Below are 25992 nucleotides of genomic sequence, written 5' to 3'. Positions count from 1 at the left end.
ACGTCTTCTGGGCTTTTCCCTGGTTTCGGTATCATGGAGATTTGTGCTATCTTCCACTGTGGCGGAATAAACCCCCTTATTATCACAGCGTTAAATAGATGAGTGAGAAATACAAATCCTTTTGGTGGGAGCTGCTGCAAGGCCATGCCTGTGATTAAATCGTATCCTGGAGCTTTTTTTACTTTTAACTTTGTTATTACATCTCTAACTTCATTAATAGTATATCTTTTAATTGGAAGTTCCAATTGATAAGGCTCTTGTAGAAAATTAATCCTTTGATTCATGACATCAGGCATATTTTGGTTATCATTTGATTTAAAGACCTGGTCCAAATGTAACGCAAATGTTTCTGCTTTTTCAATATCGCTTTTTGCCCATGAGTTGTCGATTTTGCGTATAGGTGGTTGATAGACAATCGGTCTGTTGTTCTTTTTTATGGCTTTCCAAAGGGAATATTTTGTATCACATGAAGCACTTAGGTTTTGAAGGTATAGCGACGTGCGATTATTGTTATACTTTAAAAGAAGGGCTTTAACGAGTTTACACAGTTTGTTTAAGCGAGTTTTATCCGCAGGGAATCTTGACTGTTGCCAATGTTTTCTCATCCTACGCTTTTCTTTAATCAGGTATCTAATGTTAAATGGATAATCTTGCTTAACACTTTTAGAAATTGGTGGAGTTGATTCCCATGCAGACATTTGGACACAAGAGTTGAAATGCTCTACTGCTTCAGTTACGTCAGATTCAGTTTTTAACCTGACTTCGGTATTTAGACCAACTGAAATTAGTTGACGGTAACTATTCCAGTCAGTGTTTTTATTATGAAGAATACATTTTTCCATAATTTCACAGCAGTCATTGAGAGTGATTATTATTGGCGAGTGGTCAGATGACAAGTCGAAATTGGACTTACAGGTAGTTGTTTCGATACGTACCCCCTTTGATACCGCAAAATCAATTAAGTCAGGTATTTTTCTTCAATCTGTTGGCCAATATGTGGGTTCACCTGTTGAGATTGTGTGGAGGTTGAGTACATTTATTGCTTCGAAGAGTTGACGTCCTTTTGGAGATATTAGGCGGGAACCCCATTTTAAGTGTTTAGCATTAAAATCTCCGCCTACTAGGAACCTAGGTCCAAGCAGCTGAAAAAATGATATGTACATATCTTTCGTGATACTGTGGCGCGGTGGGCTGCAGTTGAAATTTTTTTTTTTAAACTTCGAATACCCTTATTTTTTAGACTTTAAAGAATTGTCTTGAAAACTAAATTTTAAAGTTAACAATAATTCATTTATACACTGAAACAATTGACCAATAAGCCCAAGTGTGTCTAAAATTTTAAAGTTACCAATTCTGCATTTATACGGTGAAACTATTGGCGAATAGGTCCAAGTGTATCCAAAATTTTAAAGTTACCAATAACTCATTTATATGGTGAAATAATTGGTCAATACACCTAATTGGATCCGAAGTATAGCCGGTGAAATTTATCCTAACGTAAATAAATAATAATTCAACAGTTTTTAATAACATCAAACTAAGCTACAAGTTGCTCAAAGTCAGGTTCTCCGAAGGTAAGAGACCTTAAAATAGATCCGGTCAAAAAATACATAATGGACAGAGCTCTGAAGCTATATGCGAAAGCTGAGAGGCTGTTCTACTTAGCACTATTTAATCTCAGAGTAATCACTAAACGCACGAGGCGGTATGCAGATGTTAGATCAGTCGCTGAATAATCACGAAGATTATGAGGAATACTTAAATTAGTCAGTGAGATGGGTGGGACTCTGCAGATACTCCCCAGTTATCAAAGAGTAAAATTACCCAAATGCACTAACTCGGAAAATGCTAAACATTACTAAGAAAACAGCATTTATATCTCGTTACATCATTTATGTTAAAAGATTTGTAAATATAAAGTTATTTATTTGCTGAAGTAAAACCATGGAAATTATGTCACAGGAAAGGCTATTGTTTTAATTAAGTGAAATGCTCATGTTTGTTGATCAAAGTTTAATTAGTCCTTGTGAAAGAATAATAAACTAATTGCAAAAATACACGAAATAAAGTTATTGTAGCAAAATAGCTTTTTTATGGAAATGGAAATGTTAAAATTTTTATTAAACTTGAAACTAAATTTTACTTCCTCTCTACTCATATTGCAATTTTCTATTTTAAACACCAACTCAAATGTGTCCTGCTGTCCCCAATTTAATTTTCTTTAATTCTTTTATTTATAATAATGCATGACACACCCACAAGTACTAACATACAAGGATATAAACAGACATGTTTTAACAATTCACTTTCGAACATACATACAAACATTTGCCCCTACAAATTTATATAAAACAACAAATGGCAACATACCAATTTACACAAAAAAGTTTTAAAAGGTTTTTATCAGTAGTATGAATATTCCTCCAGCATAAAATAACATCCTTTGAGATCTTTAGTCTTTAAAGTTTTGCACTTCCGACGTTTACATGCAGCTGCCAAAGTAAAAAATAAAAATTATTACATAGGAAAAAGCAAGGAACTAAATGGGTAAGGAAACTTTGCGTAGTTTTGTAGTTTAAATGCCCAGAAAATTAGTAGTTTCATATGTTTAACTGCTAAACACTAATACATACACATTAACATCACATATACATAATGGCACCAGCTATGCCACTAGTATGGTAGGAAGGAAGGATTATGTGCTGCCATAAGGATATGAGAAAGTTTTGCAAAATGTTAAATAAACATAATAAATGAAAACTCTCAGTAGACTATTGCTGCAATTTTCGGCGCTTCTTCTATTACCCAAAGCCTGTGCCTCTGCCTGTGCCTCTGCCAGTGCCTCTGCCAGTGCCTCTGCCTGTGTCCGTGCAGGCGAAGGGAAGCTCGAGCAAGAGAAGAGAGTACGTATCAGTAGGTGTTATTTAATATTTAAAGTTACCTATGGTATATGCTCGCACATATAAAATTTTATCTCTTTTATTAGTACATCAAATACAAACTCGAGCAATGTCCTTTCTGACAATGAAGACAATGTGCGGAAAAGGAAGTTTATTTGCACGAAACTGTAGTCGTATTTCATGTGCCAGGGTTAAACTTTGGCAATAAGTGTAAAAAGTTACGCATAAAGACATAAGCAAATTGTAGCAATTCTTTTTAATTCTTCATTTTATGAAATGGGTTTAGGTCAAAATAATTTAATTAAGGACCAAAGAAAGATGTAATCGAGTAAATTATAAGTGCTAACAAAATTTTTTCACTTAGGAAATCTGAACTAGTTCAAGGATTTGCATACTTTCTATTGACGTTGCCTTTAAATCAATTTCGGTTTGTTTTAAATTAAGTTTGAGTGTTTGAGTGGAGTGTTTGAGTGGAGTGTTGAGTATATGTGAAATTAAACAAATTCAAGCAATTATCCTTTTTCAATACAGTCTGGTGACCATAATGTTTCAAATTGTTTGACTTAATTTAACACAAACTGACAAATATTTACTCAAAACTAATAAATCAACCGGCATTGGAAATGGGACTATTATATTTTACAGAAAAAGCCTTACTACTAATGTTTATTTTATTTCTTTATTTATTTATTTTTATTATTCAGCATTATATTTACAGAAAAATTTATGGTTTCATTCCTACGTACTAGTAGTGGGGTTAAAGCCTCCTGAAATGAATCGAAAAAATATATTTATACATACACCCCGATGAATGCACCCGGACCTAAAAGATGTGTAGTGCGCATATTTACACATATATACTATATATTCAGGGCTGTTTAATGAGTTAACAAAGGAAAGCCTCCTAAGTAGTAAATTTCTGGTCTTTGGTTTCGTATATTTCTAATTCATCTTATTCATGCTGTGTACGTGATTATTCATTTTATAGTTCCGAAAGTTAACGTAAATAAGAATCGGTTTTTTACAAATTAAAACGAATATTATCGAAATAAGACATCATACAGTCGTGGAACTTTTTGATATAATTTTCGATAAATAAATAGTGCATAACTGGGCAGTAGCACATTTATAACTCAATGAAAGTACATTTTCACGGTGTCAAAACGGTAAGGACTGTTTAAGGACTGTCCACATAATCAGCGTGCAGAGATAAAAAAAATATGATCTTGATAGCCAATTCTTATCATCAAAACGAGATATAACATACAATTTCAACTAAGCACAACAAAGTGACTTCCCAGTTGAAAAAGTGCTCTGCGAAGACATTGTCTTCGAAACGGTCCGCATTTTTAAGCAAATTTGCACAACAATTGCTCAAAATATGAATAAAAAAACCTCTTCCTTTTGCCTGCTCTCTCTCAAAATTAAACGAATGACACACTTTCTATCGAATGCGTCCGCTATGCAAGGCATAGACGCATCTAGTCTTTTAGGCATGTGCGCAAAATATCTTTGAAGACATTTAGCTAATTTGTTTGAAAATATTTTCGAAGACCGTCATACATTTGGATCGATCAATCTTTAGTCATGTATCCATATCTTCAAAACGTCTTCGATTTAGGGGTATTAACGGAATAAAAGTAAAAGTAAATTCTTTTGCTAATCATAAGTTGTTTTGGATACCACCAAATATCCATAATCATAGGTCTCTGAAAAGTCTATTGATTTACTAAACTTTATATAGTTTTTAGAGTTCCGTTTTTGGAAATTTCGCTGTCAAATTTGAACCATGAAGTAGAGTGAACCATGGAGCAATTAGTGCTATCATCTGTTCAGGTAGTAAGTATTATTTCCAAACTTAACAAAGTCGGTAACACGAATGAGATTTATTATTTAAGCATAGTAAATAGACAAAGTCTTTGGGGTTCATAAATAACAAAACACAAAAAGAAACATACATATAAATGTTTTTTCGAATAAATCATTTATTGATTACTGACAATTTATTTGTATGTCATCATTAGGATCTCATTAAAGTACCTCATATTTGAAATATCAAAATAGAAACAGCAATTATGCTACCACTGTCATCCACTGAACTTAAAGTGATGCTTTGATACGTAACTAATGGCACCAGTTGCCCGCAACCCATCTATATAGTACTCAATCATATGATGCGCTTTGTAGTCCAATCTTATATCTGGATAATTAAGTGCAATATAGTTTGTAATGTCTTCTATAGAGACTTTGATACTATTTCGACCTAATGTTTGTAACGCTTCGTCTAGTATAGTTTTAGTAATAAGACGTGATGATCTACGCCTTTTTCTTGACACATCACTAGAATCGTCACTGTCGGATTCGCTTACATTGTTGGTGTGTTCTGCAGATGACTTAAATATTTTAGAAAATAAAAAAAAAATTAATGAAATTATAAACTATGATAATGATAAGTAAGTCACCATTGTGATTAGATACTTCGATTATGAGGGACTCAACGATTTATCATACTGATAACTGAACTATTACAAAACTAACAAATTTTTAAAATGCATAGATACTCATTTAAAAAAAATTTTTTCATAAATAACAAAATTTTCTAAGAACACATGATGCTAAAATAACAAACCCGTAAAAATATATATAAATATCTTTAAGAGCTTCGATATTAAAGAGAAATTGCGCATTCCTCATAACCTTCGCTGCAAAAGTTGTGGAAACTCGCAGGAGAAAGAAACTATAATACATTTTCTCTGTGAATGCCCGGCTTTAGCGTCCAGAAGATATAGGTTCTTAGGAAAATACTTCTTTGATAGTCTATCACACTGCTCAGCGGTGAAGATGAAAGATATAGTCTCCACTCTTAATTGAGGTACATGGAAGTTTATCCGATTCATGCACACCCGTGCAATCATCATGATACTCTGTTATTTAATTAACAAATTACTCAGAATTTAAATACTTTTTACTGCAAAGAGTAGAACTGTTCTAAGAACGCCCGGTTTTACGTGCTGAAAGAATTGTATATATATAAATTACCATAACAATCTTAACTAACATATGACGTATGATCACAACAATTTTATTTTGTTTGTAATATAAAACAAAATATATTTATACAGACAATCATATCACAATTGCCATTTTTTTTTTGTATTTAAATTTAAAATATATATTTTTTAGAAATCATAATTTTATTTTGGAATTCAGAAAGTAATATAAGAGCGTTACTGTATTTTATAGATAAAATTTATCATTCGATGATGCAATGCAATGGAATTGAAGAAGTTACAGAAGCGGTCATTTCAAGTCAGGTCGGTACAGCAATGGACTCCAGCAATGGTACAATGTAAGTTGCTAATGTTTCTAACAATAATGTAGTTAACTGTACTACCAAACTAAATCTACTTTATAGTCATATGGAATCGGATGATAAAGAATTATGTAAGACTGTACAAGAAATGAGTATCGCCGAAACCAAGAATGATAAGTCAGACCAGGTAATGACAACTTCACAATTACTGAAATTAAACAGGACTTCATACAAACGGTAGGTTACAAATGTTCCTAAAAACTAAATAATTAATTAAATCACCGCACTTAAACTATTTTATAGAGACATAGAACCGTTTCAAATACAATCTTCAAATACAGGATTTCAGGATATCGAAGTTAACTATTTTGGAAAAGATTTTTTAAAAAATATACAATATATAGATGAATTGAATAAAAAGGGATTAGTATCAGACAAGCTAGTAGGGAGTTTTTCACCATCACAGGAATCCGATAAGGCTTTTCTTAAAAAGTAAGTTGCTGGTATTTTTAACAACTTCATAGTTTATTATATTATCAAACTACAACTGTTATATAGAAAAATGAAGCCTCTTGAAGAAGCCCAAATTAAAGCATTGCAAAACATTAAAATTGACTATTTTTCCAAAAAGTTTTTGAACAATATAGAATGCCAGTCAGGTGAAATAAACACAGAGGAAAAGGGTTCTGAAAAATCAGTAGCTCAGTAAGTTGCAAGTTTTCGTAAAAATTGTATAGTCATTTTTACTATCAAACTCTAACTAAATTATAGGAAAACACCTCAAAATAATAAAATCAAGCTTTTTTCGGAGGAGTTCATGAAAAGTATACAATGTCATACAAATAAGATACATAAAGATTGGACAGAGAGAAAACCAGAAGTGTTTGAAACACCACAAAATGTCGAAACTGAACTCTTTTCCGAGGCTTTTTTGAAAAAAATGCAACGTCAACCATATCAAATAGATAACGACCTTTGTCTGAGAGAGTCTGACAAGCTAGTTGCGGCTCCTTCACCATCAGAGGAAACAAGTAGTGCTTTATTCAAAAATTTCGACTTAAGTACCGTAATGGATACTGTAAGTTTATGCAATCATTATTTCGATTAGTTATCAAATAGGCTTAAGTATCTACTTTTTGGCCATATATAATAACATAATTATTCTAGGGAACACAATGTAAAAATGAATTTGGTGAGTGTGAAGAAGCTTCTGGCGTTGGTGTCCTGGCGGAGAAAAGTCCTGATATTAAGATCAGGGATGAAAACTAGGAATTAAATTTTAGTTCAATTTCGTATATTCGAAAATCGTTGTTCTGCAGATAACTTCAGATAACTTCACGTATAACTTCAGCAACTTTTGTAGACTTCAGGATATAGTAAATCTTGATTAATATATTGATTACCGATAATTATTGTATTTATTGTACAGATTGAAAAAATTATCAGTATTGGTAATATTCCAGTTGACATTAATTATACATATTTTTTTTAAAAAAACTAAATATATATGGAGTTCTTAAAAATTAATGGCGATTTTGAATTCTATTTTTTTCCAAGAAAAAGTTTCAAAATGGTCATTGGATAAATCTGTGCCCAAATTTTTGTTAATAATTCTTAATATAAGATAAGTTTGGAAGAACTTAAGAACAGGCAAATCTAAACAACTGGCGTTGGTCGTAAACTGATCACCTTGTCTATGTACGAACCAACGCTATTCCTGTGGTACTGTAAAAAGTAAGAATTATATATGTATATGCAATTCAATTTGTTCAATATGAAATCTTTCATTTTTTATATACATAAGGATTTTATTCCATAATTTTTCATATTTATTTTCAAATTATACAGTTCACTATAAAAGATTTCCTCTGAAATCTCTGAAGATCTTCTAAAGAGAAAGCTGTATTTTTATTACAGCTTTTTTACGAATTTTTTTCTAATAAATAATTAAAAATATTTAATTGTTAATAATTAAATGAAAGAAATAAATGAAATAAATAAATGAATATAAAATAAATAAATAAAATAATGAGTAAGTCTTGTTCTTTTTTAAACTATTTCTATCGTCACAGGGTAACATTGGAACAACATAATCTTAGCTCATGTGGCATTAATAGTAAATATTGAGTTGGTCGAATACATTGGGAACATACTAGGTCTATTCCCGAGCTACTCATAGTAACTTTCAGTAAACACTGTGTATACACAAGCGCGTTCCACCAGCAATTTTTCAAGTATTTTTGTGTAAATTTTACTTCTGTTTTACTCATGTTTTACTATGAGTAGCTCGTGGAACAGACCTACTATTAAGTTCGGCCAGTTTAATGATTTTATAATTTAAAATATTAATAAAATTTTGTTGTTATTTATTACTGTTAACCACTTTTCTGAATAGTGCATTCCAATTACGCTTAGATATTAAGTAAGATCTTTTAAAGAAACAGAATATAAAATAATAAGACGATTCTGAAGTAATCAGAAACCCAATCTATTGTGTTATGGACTTAATATTATTATTGTACCTCACGCGGTGCTTACTTCCAGTTATACATGTCTTCAATTTGTTTTTTGTTGTTCCGACATATACTTGGTTATATATGCCCCTTCATATTATACGATTAAATCAAAGCGGACTTAGAATATATAAAGGTGTTACACCAAGCAATAACCAACAAAAACTCCCTTAACTCTTAGTGACACCAATTATAAAACTGATAGTCAATCCCGTAGAGTATAAATGTGTCATTTCTCCATATATAAATGTTTCATTTTTTTTTTTGTTAATATATTGTATAATTATTTCTTTATAATTTATATTAAATTATTGCTACATTATAAGAATATTATAGTACCCTGAAGATGACTATAGAATATAGTCGAAAGATTCATTTAAATAAGTAAATAAACAATACTTTTTTTTTTAAAGTATTATTGACCAATTAGCCCGTTTTAAAAATAAAATTATTTTTGTTATGTTGAGGCTAGTTGAGTACTTTTACTCTCTATTAACTGGGACGTTTCTTCATAACCCTTCTCTATGCCTTGACTATAGTATTGTTTATCACTTCATTAGACCAAGCAATAACTGATCACAGATCTGCCTACCTCCCCGAGAAGCATGTAACCATACTGAGATTCGTTAACGCGGTGTTGGTAAGCCTGTCAGTTTTAGTAAATAATTTCATGACTCTATACTTTATGTATTTTTTATGATATGATCTTATTTCATAATTACCATACACCAATGGTTTATTGATATACTTTGAGCTAATTGATTACGTGATCTTACCAATAGCTTTTGTCTCTAAATCACGATGTAGGACGATGTCATCTGTCCTTTTATTTTAAAATATTATATCATTATATCATAAATGTAAAAACTTAAGTGTTACTTAATTCAAAGTCACACATTCTTTTTTTTGTTTTTTTTTGTTTTTTGGATTACAAATGAGTGGCACAGTTCTAAAACACTCGTTAATGTGAAATCAAAGATTAAGCATTTGTCTTCAAAGGAGCATTCCAATAGACGAAAGTAAAAAAAGCTATCATTACCATTCCAGGCGAAAATCTTGTTCTGCATTTCATGTTATCTTTTAAAGTCATTCTAATGAGAATATGCACCGAAAGCAGTAATTCGCACATAACTCATTTTTTGCAACCGCTGCAAATTTGCAAGCAATTTCTCACACTCGCACATATGTAAATATGCATTAGTATCTGTGCGGTTGCACGTACGGAGTTCTGCAGTCAGATCCTTTTGCATATGCATCATTTTCAAAGTCAGTTCGCCAGCACTTTATCCCGCCACCTGCATCTTTTATCTTTTCGTATATGTTGTAAAAATTTGTTTCTGACGTTTTCCTTTGCTGCTCGTGTATGGATTATCCGAAAATATTTTATGACTATGAGTTTACATGAATGCTCCTTTTAAATATTCAAACATTCAAATGTTCGTGACTTGCGCTTAAAGTAATTTTCAACAAGGATTACTTTCCTTTTATTTGCTAAGTCTAATAAAATTCTCATTGTAAATTTGCAAGTTAGCAGCTTAATTTCTGATTGTATGCAAATTTAATTGAAAATAACGATTTTATATGCGTGCAGCAGTTTAATATTTTTATCTTTATTTATTAATTCTACACAAATTTTATTCAATATTTGAATTTTCTATTTATTTTTTATATGTAAAACTTGATCTAAGGATTGACTCAGTGAAAAAATATATCAGAGACAGACCTCTAAAATTATTCACTAAAGTTGATACGCTACTTAACCCCGCCCTAACAATCCTCAAGTCCACTTCTGGACTCTCAGGAAAATATGCTGATTTAAGGTCCGTCATCAACTAAAAGACAAATAAATGATATGATTTCTTAGCCTAGTTAAAGACTAGTGTGGGGTAGAGATAAGTCCCCTGCCGTTATAGGGTAAAAGTGCGTAATTGCACTAACTCAAGTAGAAAAATCAAGAAGAAGAAGAAAAAGATATGTGAAACTTTAAACAATTTAATTTTATTTTATGCTTATAATGAAAATGATATAAACTTGAAAATTTATTTTGATGTAAAGCACTTCTTTGCTTTATTCTACTTCAGCAGATAACAAACAAACTCATAAATTATACTATATTTCTCAAACAGTACATAAATACATATATATAATAATGTATGCCTAATAATAAAAAAAAAATACTAACTTGTCATTGAAAATTGCGTTATTTTTTCTCGAAGTATTCTCCTCTATGAATAATACACTTTTGCATGCACTTCGTATCATTTGCCAAAGCATTTTCTCCAGTATTCTTTAGACACCTCCAAAACATAATGAAACAACAACTTCATTGTTGCTTTCATCTACAAAAATCGTTGTCCACGCAATTTATTCTAGACGTTCGAAAACAAGAAGTACGTTAAACGTCAATGGGTTCCAAATCAAGACTGAACGGTGGATAACACATCAATTCGACGTTCCTGTAATGGTGTAGTTGCCACATGACCAGTATTCCCGAAAAAACAAACACTTCGACCATTTGTTTCGAAGTGCTTTGAACGCGAACAATTTTTGTTATATTTTGTTCATCTTAAAACCATCATACAGTCGACTTATGTTTTCGTTCCAACTCATACGCATATATCTATAAGTCGCCAACGTACTTCTTGAGCATTTGTGTGCATGGTGCACCAATCGATACGAACATAATTTTCAGATTATAACGAAATTCACGAATCGAACTACACTTGATGATTTTAACATACTCTCCTCATGCACAATCCATTTGTACTAAAATATAAGACAATTCATTAAGACATGAATGAATGATCTACTACTTAAAATAGAACATTTTATTTTATAGTCACAAACAAGATAAGGTAAGAGTAAGAGTATTTATTCTAAAAACCCTTAATTTATTTTTAATTCCTTACATACATAACAGTATACTTTACCAGGACATTAATTGGTAAAGATTACTATGGGTTTAACTCAGTTTTGAATTTAAATGTTAAGTAGTATGAATCAACACCATGTTTCACTAATAAGTCTTACCTTGGGTGATATATCTTAACAATATTTTTTAGCTTGTAAGGGAAAGCTGCATTTTTGTGACGCAAATTAAAAAATTAATAAGTATAATAAGTAGAAATTACAAGTGAAATTTATAAACTGTTTTTGTATTTAAATAAACACAATTTACGAAAAAAAACCAATATCGGACACCGCCATTACTCTTTCTTCTTAAAACGGAACTAGAAGTCTACTTAATAATTTAATCCACCAGCTCCCGAGCGGCAGAAGCTTCTTCACCTTTATCACTTGATTTGACTTTTACTGCATCCTGAAATATTTAGGTTAAAAAGCAGATAATTACGACTGTTCAGTCACTAATAAATAAAGTTAAAGACTACATAAACTTACGATATGTGGTGGACTGACGCTTTTTGTGCTTAAACTGGAGTCCGCAAAGGCTGATTCATATACCCTACTGCTCTTCCTACTGTATTATGAATGTTCTGGAGCTCTACTTTCTTTGCTGCTATTACCACATTAATTAACATAAAGTGAATCTTGGAAAGTATTTATATTTCAGTGATATCCGGACATCTGTCGTTAAAGTGCTGTAGATATGTAGCTCTTGATTTCTGCCTGATTTCCATTCATTAATGACTATTCCTGAATTTTTCTTTACTAGAGGGAAGCTATACTCCTCAAAGTGTTTTGGTTATTAACGCTATTTAACCACACCATACGCATTATGGGACATCATTCGTCCAAGTTATATCGACGGTTTTACTAATTTACTGCTGCAGTAAATATGCATATTTATATCTTATTTTATACTTAACAGATTATTTATTATATTCTATATTATATGTATTCTAAGACTTTGACTAATATATAAGAGATGTATATTACACATATAGATACAATCACTTTCTAGTCCAGTTTCTAGTGCAATAATATAATTCGGTGTACATTCAGAGAGCTTAAATAATCATTTTTCTAACTAATCAGGATAAAATATTACAATTGGAAAATAGTTTTGTGTTCATTTTACTTAATGAGAATCAACAGCTTAACTGCTTTAATAATATTTGATTCATTTATATGGATAGTTAAATAAAAAAGAGAAGTCATACTACTTAATGACAAAATTATTATGAGAAGCTGTGCAAATTTTTGATGTGAAACTTCTTCATTGACAAAATGCGAGTAGGTGTATTTGTACAATTATTAATTCCAAAATTTCTTTAAAGGCAAAATAATGGTACTAAAGATTTTGTGCTATTATATATTTAGTGGAATAAAACAATATAATTATATCAAGTTATTATTTTCAATGACTATAGAGATAATAAAGATTCTTTTCAATATCAAGTTTCTTCGAAAATAATTCTCCACTAATCAAACATCTCACTTTGATTGTGTAAACTGAAGGGAATATGAAGTACAAGGGAAAACCATATTTGGATTTATAAAAAAGTGTCGGAAAATTCAAATTAATTATCGATTTTATATGAGTTAAACTATATATAGTTATAGTTGATTCTGTAAGAAATGGGACGGATTTTTACATTACATTATCATTTTCGATTCTGCAGAATTTTTTTTGGTTTCTTGTATCTAGGGAAATCAAATCTCAAAATCCGTTTCGTTTGTAAATGAATATACATATACTTTTCATCAAATCAATCGAAATTGATCAATTAAGTTTCCATCAGAAACCATTTCATCTTGCGTGCTAAAATGAATTTGCACATTTTAAAGAGGAAATAGTTAGTTTCACTTAAGAAACTATAAAGGTTTGCTTTGCTTTTTTACTCACCGTCAATAAGTTGTTAATTTTATTTATAGTAAAGTAGTGTTACCATAACTGCTTTTAAGTTTACAGTTATTTTCGTATACTCCACTTTATTCGAGATAGTTGTGAAAAACAATTCATAAAAGTGGAATTTTCGCAATGCATAATAAAAACTTTTAGTGCACAATCGTAAATAAAAATATCGTTTATATAAACGAAAGAAAAAACAAAAAAAATAAACATAATGTTTATACTTTACCAGGTAGTGTAGGGCATCTTCCGAAAGTCAACTCGTCTTAAGTACCATCAATTTGGCAACTACTGGTGAAATGTAGCTCTAAAATTTCCAGTGTAGCCAACGCACTTATCGTTGTTGGAGAGATAAAAGTTCTTGGCGTGTTAAGTTAATTGAAGGAAATTAAAATTTTTTATTTATTTTAACAAAAAATGATGTAAGTACCTTACACACCACCTATAAATCTTAAAATACTTGTTTATCACTTAAAAATTTGTTTTCATTGAAGTCTACAAACACATTGAAGTCCAGAGTCCACATCAACAAAGAAACATAATCATAAGGTAACACACGAAAATAGTTACTAACCACTTCCAAGCAATTGACCAAGTAGTAAACATTTAAAGAAACTTACAAAATCCAACGAAGTGAAAAGAAAAGCACTTTTCTCCTGTGCTTTAAGGATATTTTAATGGCAAATATTTTTCTCACTATTTCACGCACGTTCCATACTCAAGTGTACAGACATCATACGACGATATTTGCTAACATATATCCAAATATACAGCTCTGCGAGTTGGTGTCCTGATATATGAAGCGAATATTTTCTGCATTTTGGCTTTTATCGCATAACATAAAAGTAACCCCATCAAATTTGACCATTTTAACATTTAAGCCAGCAAACAGGATGAAATTTAAAAAATATATGAAAAACCTTACTTAAAAAAGTATAAATTTTGTTGTGCTTTTTTTTTCTTCTTTTTTTTTTTTTTTTTTTTTTTTTTTTTTTTTTTTTTTTTTTTTTGAAAAAATGATATAAAAACAAACTTGAGACGTTTGGCGACATGTTAGCGTCAGTCTACTGGTGGCACCAATGACATACGATAGAGTATGGAATTGTGCTCCTGGCATATAGAAGTATCAACCAAATAGCCAAACACAACGACGAAAAAGCGAAATATCAAATAGGAAAGCTCAAGTAAAATGCCAGAAAGTTACGTGTACTCGTATATCTGCAAGGATACGAAAAAGTTAAAACCCAAAATAAGAAGCAAAAAAAATATGTTTAAATCTGAAAAAATTTGAAATATATCTCCCAACGTATAAAGCATGTTGAACAGAATTCTAGCAGCCAACATAATGGCGTATCCTGCCATTGTATAGTAAATATTTTACCCACAAAAACACACACTCACAATTTCACACATGTGCAGAACGCACATCCTGAATGCAATGTGTCTGTGTATGAGTGTGTGAGTGTTGCAGGGCTGTATTATGGGTAAATATTTTTTGAATGCATCAAATTTGTGAAACGTGTTGAAGCTGCAATTTCAAGGATTGCTACGATATTTTCACTCTATTTTCTGTGTAAAAATTGATTTATAACCATACTATTGCCGGATAAATATCGGTGAGGTTATTACTTAAACAATTTTTGCGTAGTACTTTTAATTTTTAAATGCAAATGTTTGCGTTTCAAATTAATTGAATTTTTATACAGATTACTTGAAAACCAGTTTGAGTATCTTATTAAAAATTTAAAAAAATTATAATAAATATAAATGAATATATATACACATATATGCATGTAAAAAAAAACTTAGAATCATCACAGGAATCCTAATAGGACACTGTAGACTAATACACCACCTTACAAAACTAAGTATACTTACGGATGCAAACTGTAGCTGCTGTGAAGAGAAGGAAGAGTCGGCCACACATGTGCTGTTAGAATGCCCTGCGCTAATGCACATACGAAATAGACTCCTAGGAATATATATTCTGATGGAAGGGGCAGAAAAAGTCTGTAAAGTGGTTCTATACTACTTTTTATTGACGCAACATGGCTTAAAGACCTACCCTAAACCTAGAAGAGGGCACAATAGACCCAATGGTCGCAGTGCCACAACTCCTAACAATAATAATAGTAATAATGTTTATATATATATATATGAAAACTTATATTCACAAAATATTGGTCTCGCCCATGCGATTTGTGGAGTAATATTAGCATGACTTTTTTAGTATTACGTTCCCAGATTAGGTTCTATACATAAAAAGGAATATATAAATCATGCAACAAATAATGCCTCTACAAACAGAATAGTATGAAAATAAATATAATTAATTATTTCAATTGTTCTACAGTTAGTTTATGATTTCGTTTTAATATAAACACAGCAAATGAATTTGTTAATAAAAGTTTCGCAGCAAATTAACAGAAACCCAAGAAAAATGTACGAACATAAAATTGAAATACGGCTTTGGGTCAGTTGATTAAGGAGCGCTGACTCTGAGCTTTAAATTTGGCAGGGCACGAGTTCAATTTCTGGTACTTGCAGTCTCAAAAATTATTTATCAATAATTAAATGCAAGAAGACCACTGATAATGAATGTTTGACAATACTCGAAACAGCTATATGGTCAGTCAAAAATTCAATTAATTAAAATAATTTAAAATAAATTTTTGTTGTTGTAGTTCACTACTGTTCGAAAAACCACTTTATAAAATATATGAAAACATTAAAATTTAGTATGCATTATTTATTATTACTAACAGAATGGGACAGAACGGAAATTAACAGAGTACACGCAATCAACGGAACAAAAATAAGTCACAGTATTCATAACAAATGCAATGGAATAAAATAGAATATAAATTTACACAGTACCCGCTCTGTTAAACGGGTCACTAAGACCATGAGAAACCTTTTGTGCTATAAGCAGGTCCTAACCAAATAGAAAACACTCAGCTTATCGACCGATATCGTAATATTATGAGCTGTTACGGACTTATATTGATCACTTATCTATATCAAAGCTGAACAAGAATAAATAATATAGCATAGAGGTAAAGTTTAAGCAGCGCTTATATTCAATCTATTTCAAGAGACCTATCTTGTTAGTCAGATAATCTCTCAACAGATATACAATTAAGATAAGAAACAGCTTTTGATTTATAATACTGTGCTGTGACTTAACTAGATTTGTAGACTATAGCTATGTAAAATTACAGCAGACACAAATCTGACAATACAAAACATTATGCATGATCATAATATGCCATGGTATATCAGCAAACATCAATGTCTCAAACAGTTCCGAGTCCTATCTCTAAAAAAATGGAATTGGGTTATACTCGTATCTTACTCATGGTTCCATGAAACAAACAAACTAGCATTTAAGACTGCAATAGGGAAACGCGGATATCACTACAAAACAGAGTTTGAGTTATGATTACCAGCAGGGAACAATTGCTGTTAATAAAGTGTATGGTCTATAGGTACTTAACCTATACTGTGTATAATTTAATTTCAATGTTTATTTTCAGTATAAGAAGAAGAGTTTCTAAAAAATGTTCCATTTCATATCCTTACATTTTTTGTCAGTCACTACTTAATACTGTTAAATAAAAAATTCATTTTCTCTTATATTCTATAAATTATTTTATTTTAAATGAAACCAAATTATTTGAAATTATTTTTATTGCGGAAAATGTGTTTAAATTAAAGACAGTCAAATTTTGAATTGATTTTATCACGAAGAATGAGAAATTTATGGCGTATTCATCTATTTTTGCCTTTCTAGTAATGTGTCTACCTTTTTCTTCGAACTGGATGAGTCAACATCAGAAGCTGTATTATTTGTAGACTCATTAGATGTTGTTATATCCAGCTTAGCCGTTTTATTACTTATTTCTTGATTTGAAGTAGCATTAATACCACAACCGATTTTACTGCTGTTTATATCATATGAAGTGGGAGCAACAACACATTCTACATCCTGAAATATAAAATTTACATTATTAATTTATACTCAAAGGATTATAGATAACGAACAGATGATTCCTTTACAGGAGTTTGAGTTTTAGATGGAACAAAGTCTTTACAATCAGGAATTGCATTTAATTCCAGGTTCTCCTTAGGTAAATGTTCATGCTGGGTTTTTGAATCACATAAACCTATTTTTTCTGCTATGGACTCTACTCTTCTCTGTTCCTCTTTTTGTAAGTCAAGTCTTGATTGTAAAGGTAGTTTTTGTTGGTTTGTGCTTTCAGTTTCACTATCGTTTTTAACACTTACACTTTCTCTTTGCATTACAATTTCAGTTTCTGTTGAGCTAATTGAAGTATTAGTTGTTATATCTGAGTTTTCACTTTCGACATTTCCTTCTATTTCAACTCTTATTCCTCGTCGACGTCGTGGTTTTGGTTGTGGTCCCGAAAGCCGAACCTCACATTCTTCTATTAAATCTTTCACTATTTCTATGGCCTCTACAATATTACGTCTTAATTGTTCATCATAATGACTGTGGTCGTTGTGTTGACCTTCCCTATTTTCTTCATTTTCAGACATAATGTAAAGGCAACTGTCTTGATTTTGGTACTTTGCCGAAAAAGTGGTTTTTTTTTTGTATGAACACTCACATTCTTAAAAAATATTTAAATATGAAACTTTATTTTTTTGTCACATTATTTCAATGCTAAAATGATTTCTAAACACCACATATTTATACGAGTATAGTTCTAGTGCATATAGTAGTTTTATTAGTATTTCTTTATGACAAAAATAGCAACTAAATATTACTCATTACTTTCATGGAATTTCTCAGACACTAAACATCATCGCAATACCTTCAGTGATGCACTAAAGCGATGAACAGATTTGCAAATAATCGTGTATATTTTTGATTTCTGGTCGTAAAATCACAAAGAAAAAAAGAGTTAATACTGTTACTTCAATTCGAGACATCTATGCAATATATACATATGAGACGAATACATATCAAAATAAATGAATCAGACCGAACGTCCTCGGAATGTTGTGCCGGACTCCTCAACATAAATATGTAGTATGCGGGCTAAAATACCACCTCTTTAGCGAGACGTATTCTACCTCTGGACCGCTTTCGCATTACTTCGAGGAGGGTCTCTTTTATATTGGCATTTCAAGCCATGCTCTTGTAATTTTCAATCTGCGTCCAGACCTTTACTTTTTCTTCGCATTTTCTTAGTGTCTATACTATTTATTAACCATGAAATTGGTTTTGGGGACTTGAATCACATATGACTCTATCATTCGGCAATTCTCTGGGTTTGCTCTCATCTTTGTCTCTATATTTCCAGGATTTATTGGTCCAATAGCCCTATAGCCATTGCCCAGTTATTATTATTATTCTAATTCGAATCAGAAATGTCTAACCTAAATCTTGCATTTTACTTGAAATATTTTGAAAAATCATGGATGTTAATGCTTTGCAAGACATCACAGAACTCTTTTTCGTTGATAGGTTCTACATCCCTTCAAAACAGCTTTAGTTTGGGTGTGATATAAATTTAAGGACTATTTGCAATTTACATGAAAACTGGAACCTTTCAAAGTTGTGAACATCTCCGATTCTATTTTATCACATTTTTTTAGAGACTCTTATGTTTCCGAACGAAGAGTTTCAATTAAAAATAAAATAGTTGTAATATATTCTAATTGGTTTCATTATGGTTTCTTGGTCACTGTTATTTGACGATGAATTTATGTAAAATTCAGCATTCAGAGTAACTACACTATGCGTGGTTCTCGATTATTTTGAATTGATGGCAGATGGCGTCGTCAGCAGTTGTCTGTATTTTTCCTAAAAATATAATTTTTTAACAACATATTTCTTGAGAACTAAGCCATGCATATTGTTGTGGATGAAGTTACTCATATTGAAGAACTCAAAAAATGCCACATCAACCCGAGACGTTGAAGAAATCGCAATCATGTCTTATAATTTCTTAATAACTATATAATGACTAGACATATTTAATTTCGCTTTAAAATCAAAAATCTTAGAAACTAATTATTACTTTGAATAGAAAATATTTGGAAATTTTCGAATCGTCGAATATTCAGAAATCGTCTATCAGATATTAAGGGTTGCTAAATTTCTGTATGAGAAAGTTTCATGCATAAAATGCTTTTCCTACTATATTATCAATATTCTGTAACTCTGTATTCTTGGCTTATATTAAAACATTAATTTTTTAGGACTTGCATTACGTGGATTTTTGAAAGTATTTATATTTTAGTGAGTTCCGGGCATCTTTCGTAAAAGTGCTGGAGACTTGTGGATCTTGCTTTCTGCCCAATTTCCGTTAAGTAATAAAATATCGACTTAAACTCAGAGATTCTGTTTTGTAAATAAGCTTTCTTACATCATGTCCTGCTTGTTAGAAAGTTCAGCTTACCTAAGCGGTACTGACTATTCTCGACTTTTTCTTTATAAGGTGGAAGCTGTACTCCTTATACTTGTTTTTTGATTATTAACGCAGCTTTACTGCACCCTAAGAATTACGGGACATCGGGACATCATTATTGATTATTAATATTATTTATCAAAGTGGTGCATAATACCTGTCATATGAAATATCACTATTAAGAATTACTTTTTCTATGATTCTTATATGCTTTCTGTTAATTAGGAACCTTATTTATTAATTGTTGATATAAAATAGTCTTTGTTTCTTCTGCCTTTTGCCTGGCATTGTCTGATTATTATGATTATTTTATACGCCACATGAAACAATCCCAATAACTGATCAATCAATCAAAAATTATTCTTGGTAGTTAATTAAAGTCTAATGACAAGAGGATCTATTGTTTAGAAAGATAGAATAGTATTGAGAATATTAAAAATTTTAAATGGGCTTTTTTATCGAGTGGAGTTTTTGGCTGGTTTGAAAATTGCTAAATATTTAGCAATATAACTGCAAGATTGTTCGAATTAAGTTAAAGGGTTCTGCCAGATTTACAATTATCGATTGCTAAAATGTTCGTGATTATTTTTTTTATTGAAGTTTTTCAGAGTACACATTTCGGATACTTTTTACACACAATTTATTTGGTTGAACTTGGAAATAGTTTATAATGGATTTTATGTTAAATAATAAAGAAATGAATTTGTCTTTATTTTGAATTTATTAAGAAGAATATATTTTTGCATTAAGAATAAATTATAACCAATTTATCTTTGAAGTTCTGTGTTGACGTTTTAAATATTAAAATTTCAAAATTCTATATTTACTGATGTTCCAGAAAACTAAATTTTTTAATAATTTTTCTTCATTAAATGAAAAATTATGTGCAATTCAAAATTTTTGTGCAGTTTTCTAAATGATTTATTTATGTATAATCATAATTATAAGTTAGCAGGTTTAAAATTTTATTCTCTTTTATTTATTTTCATATGTATATATATATATATATATATATATATATATACATATTCCTTATTACTATCAATATATAAATTTATTTATCAACATTTAAAAATAATATAATGTGCTTGACTTTAAACCCCTACTACATCGAGCAATGAAAAAATATAGCTTTTTACTATGCAATTACTTGCAACTGACCTAGCACATTCTCTTTAACTTTTATATTACTTCCATTTGTTATGTATATAATACGAATATTTGTATATTAATGAAAATTATTCATGTATTAAATATGTACACAAAACCATAAAATTCAATCATTAAATATAAAAGGTACTATATCAAAAATAATATAAATTTATTTCCGAATATTTTATCAAGCAAATAGAAAATGAATTTAGTCGTATTTCATAAATTTCATGCATCTCGAGAGTTTGGAAGTGCTTCTGTTTGTGTTTAAATTACCAAAAAATAAACACAACACCGACAAAAAAACTTTATTCCTTTATACAAAAATTAGAACCAAAACTTCTATTGTAAATTTTGCATAATTTTCTACAATATTCCACAATATTCTCGAATATTTTAAAGATTTTTGAAGGAATTTTCTTCGATTTTATGAGCACACACATATATATATATATCATATATATGAAACATATATCATGTTTCATTGTTTTCGATTATTAGAAATGCTTTGGATGCAGCTTATGTAGCACTTCTACTGTCAGGAACATATTAAACGCTTCGTAACCAACACAATTCCTTGTTCTATCAATTATTTTTTGATTGGGAAATTCTTCAACTGCAAGAACAATCAGCAGACACGAAAGAAAAGTTAATCCAACTGGTTAAGCACATACAGTACATACTGTGCTGATGTTAATTATTTCTCCAAGCTATATTGAAATATGGTGCGGAAGTGCCTAAATAGAATAGTACCCAAATGCTTTTCAAAAAGCACTTTTCACTGAGCAGAACTCTGTTATTGTGAAATAGTATACTACTAATAACTCCCTTTGTCTAGATACCTTAAAACTCACGTGGAATCCAATTGTCATATATGGTATTTTCATTTGCAACAAAAAGAATTTAATACTTTGAACATTTTGTATTTGAACCATCTGACCAAACCATAACCTGATCTGCCAACATTTGAGAGACACTAAAAAATACTTTTTTCAATGCAAAATATAAAGCTAATTAAGATACCTCATTTCTAATTATTAAATACAGAAGGTAAATATAATTTCAGCTTCTCAGATTTATAGTAACTTTATATTAACACTTAAAAAGCAATTCTGGCAACGATCTTTCAGCACACCACACTCAAAAATCTAGCGAAAGACGGTTTGAAATATCATTCCTGATGTAGCAGTGGTCTTTTGCTACTGAAACTGAAAGTTGTTTCCGGTCTTTCTAAAGGTCAAACGAAAGATCTGCTACTGATCAGGTCTTTCGATTCTCAGCTAAGATTTTGTTTGTGTTTTTCTTTTTTTTTGTATAAAAATTAATAAATTAATTAAGTAATTAGTTATATGAAAGTTTTAAAAATAGAATAATTGTTATTAACTTCACTTACAATACGACTCAAATGTGAATATATTGATAGTATTGCCGACAAGTTATTGCCCTATTACAATAACTTTCTTACCACAAAAGGCAGCTGACTGAACTACTGACTTTGGAAATCACATTAGGATAATCATGATATCAAGTTTATATGTTAGTTATAGTTTAAGTATTGGTGTATTTTTTGAACATGAATACTCCCATACTGTTCGCAAAACCTCTCTATGAAATACACCTTAATTAAAAATCAAATTTTTTTATTTAGTTCTGTGACGAAACTTGATTACCAAGAATTAGCACACCAGATTCCAACTTCAGACGTACAAAAAACCTATTTGTCTGGAACAGTGCAAAGCTGAAATAAAATATGGAAGAGCTAAGAATGTCTTGAAATAAGCAGCACACTTATGTTGCGATGTGATCATGAGCTCGCTATTTAGCTGACTGTCCGTTGCCTGATTGAAATCTAGATCTAGGCGCATGGTATGTTGCGCCTGGTATGTTGCGCCTGGTATGTTGCGCCTGGTATGTTGCACCTGGTATGTTGCACCTGGTATGTTGTCATACCATGTCAGGCGCCTAGCTGTGCGCGGTAAAACAATATTAAAAAACTTCTCAATCTCTTTTTAATAGGATATTTCAAATAAAAATTTTATTTTTAAGCTTGTGATTATTTAAAATTTTTCTTGTCATATATTATAATCTTACAATCCAAACCAAAAATAAAATGAAAGGCAAAGGTGAAACATACCACGAATCAGGCGTAGAAACTTAAATACATCGAATATTTTTACAAATGTTAATAATTGCTTTTGGTTTTTTTTTATTCATTTTCAAAAAATAAATTTAAATATTTATTTACCTGCTCTATAAAGCAAATCCAACATTTAAAAACTATTTCTCCTAATTTTTAATTTTATTTACAATTTTTCCTTACTTCAATTAAAATTGCAAATTCCATAAAGCTTGCTGCACTATCTAGCGATAGTCGCTATCGGTAGTTCGCATACTGTACTTGCAGAATTTGCCTAGGAAAACGAATTTGCTAATAATTTTTCCTTCTCAGAGATATTATTTAAAAATACTACTTGCAATATACATAGGAATTCCAAATGATTTTATGGAATTTCCGGTATTTTTCTCTATGCTTTACTTGATGCATTAATTACCTAGTACTATAAATAGAAATTAATTGATACAGCTAATTGATTATTCGCTCTCAGAGTCTTTGTTAGAAGATATAGGAAAATGGGAAAACGTCAGAGCAAGAAAAGGGTAGTAGCGAAAATAATGCAAATTTCATTTATTTATATCCGAAGCGAAAAGGAGGAAGAAAAAAAATAAAAGAAAGGAAAGGAAAGGAAATTTTAAATATATATTTTTTTTTATTTTTTTTTGGTTCAAAATGAAAACGCGAAAACTAAATAAACAAAATTCTTGAGCTGACATTGAGCGCGCTCAGATTTCTTGATAAATGAAAAATAATGCTATTTTATATATAACAGGAAAATATTCAATTTTCTTTCTTTACTACAGAATTTAATTGTTTTTCTTTGTTTGGAATTTATAATTAAGAATGCAAAAGGTTGCTAGCATAACTGCAGGACTTTTGCAATCATTCCCGCTCATGTCCTGTTTTGCAATTCATGCTATTTTATGCAAATTTTCTTTTTGACTTCTTAAATTGAGGAAAATTGCATTTGGAAAATAATGTTTTTTTTTCTGTTTTTGCCCATTTTATCGTTCCAGTTATAATATCTATCTTTTTACTATTTTTGCTATGCAACAACAACAAAAACAACGACAACAACACAACACTTGTACTCACACGACTGAATGAATATTTGCGATTGTTTGTGCTCGTATCTGTGGCAGAAATTTATCAACTCTGTGTTCTGTGTTCTGTGTTCGGTGTTCTGTGCAAGACGATCGTTTTTGTATCTCAAGTACATTAGAATACTAGCAGCAATGGGGTTTGATGTCGGCTGAATTGATTTGTTGAATAAATTATTTTGAATTTATTGAATTTTAATTAAGTGGCAGAGCACATTTCATTTCATTTATATGCAAAATAAACTCAGGATTCTATTACTGCCTTTTTTGTTAGTTCGGCTTTGTTGGTCTTGTTGGTTTTGTTGGTTTTGTTGGTTTTGTTTATCGAAATGCATACGAATAATGTTAAATAAGTAAAATGCCTTTTTCAAATTATCTTCACTTTTATTAATTTTCTTTTGTGTTTGAATATTAATTTGATAATTTGAATCCATAAATGGGGAAGATACTTAAAATGTGTATTTTTTAATTGATTTAAAATAGCTTAATAAACCAAAGACTTTTCCTTTTAAATGGTAGCATACTATTACTTTGATTTAACATTTTATCTATAAAATTATTTTAGTCTAAACTAACACTTTAAAGCGCACTGCACTGACTGTCCCTAAATTGAAGAGATTGGTTTCATAAATTTTTTTTAGAGCAGTGATATCCAAAAGTGTATTGTGATTTAAAGAAGTTGATAGTAGTTAACACTTTAACTCATTCCTTTGGATACACCATTTGATCAACACTAGGACAATCTGTATAACACTCCATCTTATTTAAAATATTACAAACCTCATATCGACAAATCTTTCGTCCAAATCTATTTCGCTGAATTAGCTAGATGCTTTAATTTTATGCATTTGGTAATGATGGTTTTAACTGAAAGATCCTTATTGATATCAGATATGGCATTTATGCATTTGGTAATGATGGTTTTAATAGAAAGATCCCTATTGATATCAGGCATGCTAATATAGCGTTTACACTGACGATAAATGGTTCATTTCAATTGAGTCATTTGAAAGTGTTTACATTCGTTCTAATTCATTTGTTCTCACTTCAAACAGCTGATTTTTTAACTTGCCTGTTGATTTGAATTTTGGCCTGTGCCAAGAAAATGTTGGACGAAGATAAAATATACCTGCAAACCTTACCAAATAAACTGAAAACTTATTTTTAGCTCCGATTAAATTATTTTTGGAAAGTAAAAGTTCCAAAAAGAGGAACTGAAGTCATGATGAAGACAACAACAGACGTAAACGCAATTCCAATCGAGTTTTAAAAATTATATCAAAAATATTTTGAAAGTTTCCACTGCTGTGTTGATTTGGAGATTTCCATGAATAAACAACAATAAAATATATTTTTCTTCGAGACCAGTCCTAAACTCTATTTATGCATATTTCAAATTGAAATAAAAACACACTCATAAGAAACGACGAAATATTTTGGAAACATTGATAGGTTAATTTTTATTTTAAGGTTGGACTAGACGAACCGATTTGAAAAGCATTGATCCGTCAACGAACATATCTTCAAGACATTGAGACATACCTAATGGTCGCTCGATCAAAACATATTGCCCATTGTTTTAAAAATTTGTTCAAAAACGTTTTACGTATTCATTTCATAAATTTTATGTATTTATACTGAATTA

General features: G+C 30.4%; 3 protein-coding genes across 5 annotated transcripts; 1 reads left to right on the top strand and 2 right to left on the bottom strand.

Moving 5' to 3' along the window:
* Positions 1 to 4865: 4865 nt before the first annotated feature.
* On the bottom strand, positions 4866 to 5441 carry LOC119662286. The gene is made up of 2 exons (XM_038071877.1): positions 5363 to 5441; positions 4866 to 5293 (listed from the first exon to the last, which is right to left on the bottom strand). The coding sequence occupies exons 1-2, from the start codon at positions 5363 to 5365 to the stop codon at positions 4988 to 4990; spliced, it is 309 nt and encodes a 102-aa protein (XP_037927805.1). The 5' UTR covers positions 5366 to 5441; the 3' UTR covers positions 4866 to 4987.
* Positions 5442 to 6116: 675 nt separating this feature from the next.
* LOC119690160 lies at positions 6117 to 7670 on the top strand. The gene is made up of 6 exons (XM_038105159.1): positions 6117 to 6249; positions 6316 to 6450; positions 6517 to 6705; positions 6772 to 6918; positions 6985 to 7291; positions 7381 to 7670. The coding sequence occupies exons 1-6, from the start codon at positions 6161 to 6163 to the stop codon at positions 7480 to 7482; spliced, it is 969 nt and encodes a 322-aa protein (XP_037961087.1). The 5' UTR covers positions 6117 to 6160; the 3' UTR covers positions 7483 to 7670.
* Positions 7671 to 17237: 9567 nt separating this feature from the next.
* LOC119689833 lies at positions 17238 to 18173 on the bottom strand. Of its 3 annotated transcripts, none has more exons than XM_038104748.1 (2): positions 17584 to 18173; positions 17238 to 17527 (listed from the first exon to the last, which is right to left on the bottom strand). In XM_038104748.1, the coding sequence occupies exons 1-2, from the start codon at positions 18097 to 18099 to the stop codon at positions 17315 to 17317; spliced, it is 729 nt and encodes a 242-aa protein (XP_037960676.1). In that variant the 5' UTR covers positions 18100 to 18173; the 3' UTR covers positions 17238 to 17314. The 3 variants fall into 3 exon arrangements, with proteins under 3 accessions (XP_037960676.1, XP_037960677.1, XP_037960678.1); XM_038104749.1 differs by having other exon boundaries at positions 17599 to 18173; XM_038104750.1 differs by having other exon boundaries at positions 17827 to 18173.
* Positions 18174 to 25992: the final 7819 nt, after the last annotated feature.

This window comes from Teleopsis dalmanni, chromosome X (assembly GCF_002237135.1).
Source record: "Teleopsis dalmanni isolate 2A chromosome X, ASM223713v2, whole genome shotgun sequence".
NCBI classification, from domain to species: domain Eukaryota; kingdom Metazoa; phylum Arthropoda; class Insecta; order Diptera; family Diopsidae; genus Teleopsis; species Teleopsis dalmanni.
The sequence above is the reverse complement of the archived record's forward strand: the minus strand, read 5'-3'. Positions and strand labels throughout refer to the sequence as shown.